This window comes from Desmodus rotundus, chromosome 4 (assembly GCF_022682495.2).
Source record: "Desmodus rotundus isolate HL8 chromosome 4, HLdesRot8A.1, whole genome shotgun sequence".
In the NCBI taxonomy this organism is placed as follows: domain Eukaryota; kingdom Metazoa; phylum Chordata; class Mammalia; order Chiroptera; family Phyllostomidae; genus Desmodus; species Desmodus rotundus.
In genome coordinates, this window is record NC_071390.1 from 8,492,598 (window position 1) to 8,502,184 (window position 9,587).

General features: G+C 46.3%; 1 protein-coding gene across 1 annotated transcript; it reads left to right on the forward strand.

Moving 5' to 3' along the window:
• Nucleotides 1-610: 610 nt before the first annotated feature.
• Nucleotides 611-9,505, forward strand: PRDX3 (peroxiredoxin 3). The gene is made up of 7 exons (XM_024555359.3): nt 611-708; nt 2,067-2,202; nt 4,097-4,238; nt 4,809-4,944; nt 5,825-5,928; nt 7,998-8,163; nt 8,467-9,505. The coding sequence occupies exons 1-7, from the start codon at nt 673-675 to the stop codon at nt 8,518-8,520; spliced, it is 774 nt and encodes a 257-aa protein (XP_024411127.2). The 5' UTR covers nt 611-672; the 3' UTR covers nt 8,521-9,505.
• The last annotated feature ends 82 nt before the right edge of the window (nt 9,506-9,587 follow it).

Here is a 9,587-nt window from a genome sequence, read left to right on the forward strand (position 1 = left end):
ATGACTGGGATTTGGAAAATACCCATGAACAGTCTGCAACTTGTCACATTTAAGTCCGCTCTGAGATTTTTTTTATCTGTTTAGTGAGTTTGCTCTGAAGTGCCATGCTCACCAGAGGGCTGAGTTTTACTAAATCGACAGAAAATGAATTTTAAGTTTGTCCCCATTCTCCCAGTTTTGGAAAGAGAGGACAAAATGGAAGCCCACACGCCACCCAAAGGTTTTCAGGACATCAAAACCTTGATGTGGCTGATCCACTTAGCTTGTTAACAGACTAAAATTGCACTGAAATTACTTCCATTTCATGCAGAAGCCGAGATAGGAAAGAGATCCTTTTAAGAAACAACTATAAACAGTAAACCAAAGCAAATGTAGAAATATGTATCTAGCTCCCCCACCTGAATTAGTCCTTTTCAGGTTGGGGCAAAAATTAAAGGCAAAGTCTTACTTTCCCAAGAATTCAGCTACCCTGAAGCCATAACAGTAGTGTTCCCCTCACAATAGGGGCCCAGGGACCCAACCAAAAGGCGGCCAGGCTGTGGTTCTTCCCGCCCTGGCTCCAGGGCTGGCCCCGCCCCCTCATGACGAGACCCCGCCCCTTCCTGCCCCGCCTCCACGGGCCCCGCCTTCTCTGCTCCCCGATCCTGCTCGCGGCTCCGGTGTGCACGGAAGATGGCGGCCACGTTAAGAAGGTTGCTGCGGGCTACGGTGAGTGGCTGCCAGCTGGGAGCAAGTGCGGAGGCACTGCGGTGGCTCCAAGAACGTGGCTCCCGGACTAAGTCCCACTCCTTTGCGGTCCGGGGAATATTTTGCTCTTCTTGGAAGGTGTCGGCGGGTAACGGACCCAGCAGCCTACTCCTCTAGGGAAAGCTCCTCGCGCCTGCGCAGAACTTCCCTTCCCTGGCCCTCTCCTCGTGGTCCCCTTCTTTAATGCCTTCTCGCTCGGAGTCGTAGGTCCCCAGTCCTCTCTCTACCTGAGCACAGAGGCGTGGTCCTGGAGGAGGGCGACCTGCCTCCGGTCCTGGTTCTGTAACAGACTCCATGACCTTGGAAAGCGACTTCACCTTTCCGAAAGTCAGTTCACTTTCCTTACCTTCAGATGGAAAGAATGATGCCTACATCAAGGTGTGGCTGGGAGAATCCACTAACCTGCTGGATGGAAACCAAAGTGCTAATGTAACCAAAGCTAAAACGCAAAAGGCGCTTTTCTCCTGGCGAAGCCCAGTCCCCTCGTGCTACCCACCCACCCCCTTTCTCATGGCGGGGTTCAACGCAGGCTCTTTCTTCCTGAGTCACGCTGGGCGCTAAAATTGAGCAAACATTTCCTTGAGCCCCATCCAAACTTTCCTAGAGGCTGAACTTTGCTCTACTTGTTTGCTTGTCTGTGGGGCTGCAAAGGCCTTGTTTTTTCTAAGGAAAACCTTGACATGGTAGAATGTCTCATCATTTTCGCCCTGCCAAAAAGGCTGAAATACACAGGGCCTGGCTAAGTCCCCTTGGTTTTTGAACCTTCCGTGTTGCTTTTAAGAGCATGAAGTCTTTCTTTATGCCCTCCCTTGCAGTGGTTTGTTTTTTTTTTAAATTTATATATTTAAATAAAAATTATATGTTTAAGATGTACAACATGATAATTTGATATACGTACACTTAACTAAATGATTACTACAGTCAAACTAATGAACATCTCCCTTCACGCAGTTACCTTTTGAGTGTGTGATGAGTGCCCCTGAAATCTGCTCTCCTGGCATATTCCCAGTGTTCATTTTAGTATTATTCAGTATAGTCATCATGCTGTGCATTAGCTCTCTGGACTTTTCCTCCTGCCTAACTGCAGCTGTGTACCCAGGACCAATACCTCTTGCATTCTTGAAGGAGGAGGAAGTGGAAGGGAATGTTAAGAACCTGAAGACCCAATCCATGCTCCTAGAGTTTTGGTTTGGTGTGTGGTTCATAGGAACAAGGACAGCTGAGGCCCCTATTGGCCTATGCCCTTTCAGCAGGGTCAGCCTTTTAGCTACTCTTCTGGGACAACTTCCTAATATAATATAAAGTGTTTCTCTTACCAGGCTGCCCGACACGTGAGCTCCATTCCTTGGGGCATCTCTGCCTCTTCAGCCCTTAGGCCTGCTGCTTCTCGAAGAACGGGCTTGACAAATGTGTTGTGGTCTGCTTCCAGTCAAGCAAAATTTGCCTTTAGCACCAGTAAGTGAAATGCCTTGTGTCGACCCAGGCAATGGAAACATGAGTCATCTCTGGACGGGGGCTCTGAACCCTGGCTGTATGTACATTAGACTCACCTGGGGAGCTTTTAGAAACACACCCTGCCCCGGGCCCAACCCTGGACAAATTAAGTCACTCTCTGGAGTGAGACCAGGATATCAATGTTTTTAAAGTCTCACCAAGTGAGTTTGCCCTGGCTGGTGCACCTCAGTGGACTGAGTGCCGGCCTGTAAATCGAAAGGTCACCGGTTTGATTCCCAGTCAGGGCACAGGCCTGGGTTGCAGGCCAGGTCTCCAGTTGGGGTTGCATGAGAAGCAACCAATTGGTATTTCTCTCCCTCTCTTTCTCCCTCCCTTCCACTCTCTAAAAATAAAAATAAATAAAATCTTTAAATAAATAAATAAGTAAAATGTCACCAAGTGATGCTCATTTGCAGCTGGGGTTGAGAATCACTGAGGCAAACTGCCCTTGTATGTTTCCTTGCTGGTTACCACAGTTTCGAATCCTGGGGTTGAGGAACTTTGGTGGGGGTGCGGGGCAGATGACTCGGATACTTCTGTGGCAGGGAGGGCTGTGTGGTAAGCAGGAGGGGCAGGCAGCCTGTCAAGAACGAGGCTTTTGGATTCAAACCTGTGTGCAGGCTTCAGTCGCCACGGTGTACTCCATGGCCGCCTCCATGATCTCAGTGGAGCATGGCTATTTCTTGAGATTTACACTCCATTTTCTAGAATGTGGGCTTTGCTAAGATCAGCCTCAGATAATGAGTGGTATCTGAAAATACCTCCTTTAGATTTGTCTCACATTTGAAAAAGCTGTGATGGTGTGGGGGATATACTTGAGCAAAGCCTGTGTTGACGGGTCCCCAACCTCCAGGCCATGGACCCGTACTGGTCTGGGCCTGTTAGAAACCAGGCCATGAAGCAGGAGGTGAGCTTGAATGTAATGCGCCTGAATCGTCCCAAATCCCCTACCTCGGTCCATAGAAAAATTGTCTTCCGTGGTACCAAAAAGACTGAGGACCACAGTTCTAAAAAGTTTTACAATTTCACCACTGTGGAACATTAAAAACTTCCGAGTACTGATTTCATGCCACACATTTAAAACTTTCTTAGTTACCTATTCCAGATTCCCACTTCCAACAGCTCCTGTAGTTTCTGCGGGCTGGGCATTTTGACACATGATCTCTCTAGTCTCTTGATCCCTTTGTCCCTTATTGTAGATAGAAGCAAGTCCTCTCTAGTTCTGACACAGCTCTTGAATTCTTTTCATTCTTGGTGGTCTTCCAGCCACACCCTTCCCCTCCGTACTTCTCACTCAGATAAGGAAATCTAACTTCAGTGCTCCTCCTGGGCTCCTCTCACCCTCCCCTGCCAGACTAATCTTCCTAGGAACAGCCAGCTTCCATCTCCTGTATGAAAACCTCCAGTAACTCCTTTATCTCTTTTGAGAACACCCTCACCCTGACATTTCGGGGCCGTAGAGCGTGGCCTTCAGCAACTCTTGCTTTGTCTACTACTCTCCGCCCTCCCACACTCACCTGCTCTCTGTACACGCTCTTCTTCCATGCCGTTGGCCGTGCCCCGTCTGGACTTGGCAAAATCTGAACCATATTTAGGATCCATATCCAGTCTCACGGCTTCCTTGATTCCATCGCTACCACCTCCAGTCATCTTTTTAGCTTTCCATAGCACTTTTCAATTGAATTTGTGTACAGTCTAGAACTATGGGGGGAGGGGGGGATAATTTACATAAGATGTACAGTTGAACTGAATCTTCTAGTTAATTTATACAACTAATTATTGCGAGAGCTTTAAATAAAATCAGGTGCTTGCATTAGCTAATGATGGACTCTCTGTGCCTGTGTTTTTTTTTCAGGTTCCTCATACCACGCCCCAGCCGTCACCCAGCACGCGCCCTATTTTAAGGGTACAGCCGTTGTCAAGGGAGAGTTCAAAGAGCTAAGCCTTGATGACTTCAAGGGGAAATATCTGGTGCTTTTCTTCTATCCTTTGGATTTGTGAGTGTCATTTCTGTGGCACCTTAATGTCATTCTGAGAGCAAGCAAAGACCCCTGCTTGCACGCTGATGTTGTCTGCCTCTAGGTGGGCTCCTCGCCAAGAAGGGTTCTTTCTGAGCCTTTCCTGCTGATGGCCTTGTGGGTGCAGCTTGCATCTGCAGCTAATTTTCAAGTGACGAATTTAGAGTGTGGCATGGCCTTCCCTTTAACGTGGTAGGGTTTTCGTAAGGCCGGTTTACGTGCTCGGGAGCGGTGGCTCCTGCAGGCTAGCGTGCGGGGAAGTTTTCGCTGGTCGGGAAGAAAATAAGGATAGCACAGATGATGAAAGGAGTGTCCTCGTAAAACTACTGAATTTAAGCAAAATTGTTCTTCATTCTTTGAATATGCCTCCCCACCCCTTTCCCCATTTTTGGACATGGTTCTTAAATAGAAAAGTGTGTCCAGTAAGGATGGTCAGCCATTTTGCCTTTTTTACCTTTAGGCAAATTAAACTAGTTTTTAGACTATTGTTCACATTTTAAATCCTGGTTTTCAAACTCTCTGATGAGAATTTCTGCCCCTTTTTTCTAGCACCTTTGTGTGTCCTACGGAAATTATCGCTTTCAGTGACAAAGCCAATGAGTTCCATGACGTGAACTGCGAAGTCGTGGCCGTTTCCGTGGATTCCCACTTCACCCACCTCGCCTGGATCAACACCCCGAGGAAGGTCTGAACATCGTTCATCTTGCCTTTGCTCATAGATCTTAAAACAGAAAAGACCCATCAAAGACTAACCCGGAAGTTGTTAAAGCTTGCCTCGTCTGAAGTGGGCTGTTTGTAGGTCCTCACCTACTGGCAACTTCTGTCACCTGTGTCCGCATCTCCCCTGGCATTGCATGCATACTTACTCCCCGCTGCACTTTTATTTTCCAAGGTACAAACGGTGACGGAGAGCTGGCTCAGCAGGGTGCATGGCTTGTGGGGTGGTGGGTAGGTTCTCTGACTTCAGTGTTCTGCATGATCAGTATTTTTGCCTAAAAACTTGCTTGGGAGAATCAAAATTTCTAGCTAAGATGCTGGATTATCAATAACAAATTATCGAATTTGTGTGCAGTCTAGAACTATGGGGGGGGGAATAATTTACATAAGACGTACAGTTGAACTAAATCTTCTAGTTAATTTATATGACTAATTATTGTGAGAGCTTAACAGATTATTCAAGTCTTTAAAAATATTCTTCCATTTTTATGCTTCAGAAATTAATCTTCAACTATTGTAAATACGTTGAGAATTAGAGAAAGTTCTGTAGTATTAGCTGGGTTTAAATCCTGCTTCTGTCCCTTTCTAGCTGTGACCTAAAGCAAGTTACCTAACCGTTGTCTGTCTCAGTTTCCTGATCTTTGAAAAGGTGGTGACAATAGTTTCTACTCCAGGGTCCTTGGGAAGAGGAAGTGAGTTAATAGAACTGAGGGCAGTGCTTGGCCCATTGTTGGTGGCCAGTTCCTGCTGCCTGTTGCCATTATCGTTGGTCTCAGACGCCGTGTTACCTGGCCACGAATGTCGTGAGAGTGCCGAACAACAGCCCGTGTCGTTTGCATTTTTATTAGAACGGTGGTTTGGGCCACATGAACATCGCACTGTTGTCAGACTTGACTAAGCAGATTTCCCGAGACTACGGTGTGCTGCTGGAAGGTCCTGGTCTTGCACTAAGGTGAGGTCCTGTTCCTTAGGAACTTAAAATTGCTCTTCATGTTTAGTATCATCCCACTTCCTAGGGAGTTTATAGAGACATTTGTAGAGACCTTGGCAAAGCATTCTGCAAACCAAAAACCCTTAACTTTAGCTTTTTAATAAGCCCCAATGAATGCCCCGCGTGAGGCTTGGCGGTCTTTCAGAAATGGCCTAGACCTGTTTGCCGCCGCACCGCCCTGTGTCTCTGTCTGAATCAGGACATCGTGTCCTGATGGTCACACTGCTGCACTCCTCCTGTCTGAGAGCTGCTTTCATGGGGGCACATCCCCGGCACACCTGGGGAAGGGGGGCCGGCAGGGCGGGAGTCGGCACCCTGGAATGGGCGAGCTGTCATAAGGCCCTGGAATCAAAGCAGCCAAGTATGTTTGTGTTTTTTGCTTTTGTTTTTAAACTCGGCTCCTTAATAGTTTAATAGAATAAGTTTGGGCAAATTATTTAACTTCTTCGAGTCCTAATTTTTTCATAACTAAAATGAGAATGTACCTCCCAGGTTGGTTGTGAAGCCTAAGCAGGATAACGTGGCACCAAGTGCTAGTAACTACAGTTGTTAGCACTTCAGGACCCCTGTTATGACCCTGTGGCAGAAGGTCATTATTACTGTCCTCGTTCACTCTGTGGTTAGACTTGCATTCCTTTGAGTGTGGAAGCCTGCTTTCTGTCTTTTAACAGTCCCCAGCGCGAACGCAACCTTCCTGGGAGGAATGAGAGCTTTCCTTAGAACTGGCACCTTGATTGCTGCTGAGGGAAGGAGGGGTTGGGTAGGACTTGACCTCCAGGGAGCAGGTGGGGACCCCAAACTGGCTCACAGTTGGGCATGAGCCTGCTCACCTGCCCTGTCTGGTAGTTAGCCTCTGGCCTGCTTTCCTTTTGCGTTACACCTGGAATTTTAGCTCTGGGAGCCACCTTGGAGCATAGGCCTTTTCTACTCCAAGGAGATTACTGTCTTCCTTTACTAAAGTAAAATCCTCTGACAGTTGTCAAGGGGAGGAGGAACAGTGCTGGCTGTTGCCTCCCTGGATCCTTCCCTGTTGGGTCTTGCTCATTTTGCAGTTACTTCCCTACTGGTTTCAGTTAGGACTGACGAGGGAGAGGAGCTGAGTCTGGCTTGTAAGATGAGGCTTTCTTTCTGGAGTCTGTGGGCCCTGCTCCATGTCAGCTCCGTGTCTGCACCTGCCCCATGGACTCCAGCGTGGCTCACCTCCAGGAGCACGCCGCAGGACCTGTTGCGCCTCAAAGCCTAGACCTCCGGGGGCCAGGCCCGGGGAGGGAGAAGCACTTTTCTACCTTGTGAGCTTTCTCCAACTCCCCTTTCCCCAGAGTGATTGGCACTTGGGATGCCACACCCTTTGAAGACAGACGGTTAAAACCTGTGCCTTAAGTACATCTGCCCATGTCAGTGACACCAGCACTGAAGAACACAGACCACAGGGCAGGTCATCTCATTATATCGCTGCCAAGTGACAAAGGGTGACTGGCTTGGTTCTTCCTTTATTTATGTATTTGTTTTTAAGTTTGTATTGTATTTATTGGCTGACATTGGTGAATAAATACAAGTTTCAGGTGGGTTCTTCCTTCAGATTTCTGTTCTGTATAGACTTCTTTCTGCAAAGATTTTCCCATGGGATCCACACCAACCCCCCCCACCCCACCCTTTACCCAAGAATTCACTCATTTCGTAAGTATTTACTCTGTACAGATAAAATACATCTCTGTCCCTTCCCATTTGCCTGTGGTTTCTTGCCAAGAGCTGATACAGCAGCCCAAAGAATGCTTACTGAATCACTAATAAGGAAAGAAGTGTCTGCTCTCTGTGACTTTCAGATACTGTGTGACATTCAGGTCACATTTGCCTGTTTTCCATGGTGGCCTGGTCCAGTCCTGCCTAACAATGAAAACTTTGTTTTCCAGCATATGATAGCACTTCGTAAATGCTTTACTAGGGAGCATTAAAGACAGAAGAGGGTGTAAGTTAAGAGTCTTTCTAGTTCTGGTACTGCTGAGGCACTAATGGGGACAATTGTGACGCAGGGGTCTCTTCATCATTGACCCCAATGGAGTCATCAAGCATCTGAGTATCAATGATCTCCCAGTGGGCCGAAGCGTGGAAGAGACCCTCCGCCTGGTGAAGGCGTTCCAGTTTGTGGAAGCCCATGGAGAAGTCTGCCCAGCAAATTGGACCCCGGATTCCCCTACGGTAGGTTTCCTTTGCAAAAGCCCTGGGACCCCCACTGCCTCACGGGCTGCTGGTCTGGAATATCCACAAAAAGAGTCCACCCTTAGAGCAATGCTGCAGATGGCATGTGCATGGGCGAAGCTGCTGAGAGGTGGGGCCAGGGGTTAGGCAGACTGTCAATGTAACTTTTATCAATGTGTTTAAAAGGAAACAGACTAGCCTTTAAAAAGTTAAAGAACTTTAGCATAAAACTTAAGAGCTTTCAACTCACTTTTAAACTACTATCTTAAAGTCTGTTACCTAATTAAATGTTTGTATTTTCAGATCAAGCCACATCCGACTGCTTCCAAAGAATACTTTGAGAAGGTGAATCAGTAGGTCATCCCATGTGTACCTGCAGCTTCTCAAAAGAACCACAGTTGGAACTCTTAGCATTTCAAAAATGATTATGTATAGAAGGCAAGAGAGCAATTATGCTTGCATTCACAAATAGTACGCTAAATGTTTTGTTTTTGTAACATTGGCTAAGGCTTTTTAAACATAGTTGCTGTATTTTTCGGACCGTAAGACACACCTAGGTTTTAGAGGAGGAAAATAGGAAGAAAATTTTTGAAGCAAAAAATGTGGTAAAATATTTAATAACATAGTATTTCACCAATGTGAATGTAAGCTCCATTTGGACTGTAAGACACACCCCCCATTTTCCTCCCATGTTTGGGTGGGGGGAAAGTGCATCTTACAGTCCAAAAGATACAGTAGTTACTCACATGAGCCCTTTACTGGTAACTTCTTGGCGGCCAGCTCTGTGTAGACTGCCTAGCCCACCTGTTCCTTTGATCATGTCTTCAAGGGGAAACTTCTTAGCCTTACTTGAACCTTCGGGTGCACCAGTGTTGGACAGGTACCAAAAGCCTCTGATCAAGGGTCCTGGAATTCTCTTCTTGAATTTCTTTGTATTAAACTGAATTTTCTTTTGAGGTAACAAAGATCATAGTTTTAAGTTGTTAGCATCAGCAGTCTAGTTTAAATTCAGCTCTTGGAGTGGAGATGCACGTGATGTAACAATGTGAATCATGTTTTTAAAATCACAGTGGCAAAGTGACTTCACTGGTCATGCATGTTCCTCATCCCTGAGATTTGTAGTTCACATAATCATTTTATTTGTTAGCTGACTTGGTGTCTACATACATTTCTAAAGATCAGTTGAAAGTAATTATAGAGTCTATTTATTGGATCCATGGATTGCATTTTGAAATCAGTGTAATTATATTTTCTGAAGCACTCAATGTAAAGTATATAATAAAAAAATAAACATTTAAAAATATTTGCATTTTTAACACCATTAAATTATTGGTCCAGCTTATGTTGTGGGACTCCAGTTTTCCTCCTATGTCCACAAACTTCTGCTGAGCATTTAACCTAACTTTGGGCCCACAAAGATGAGA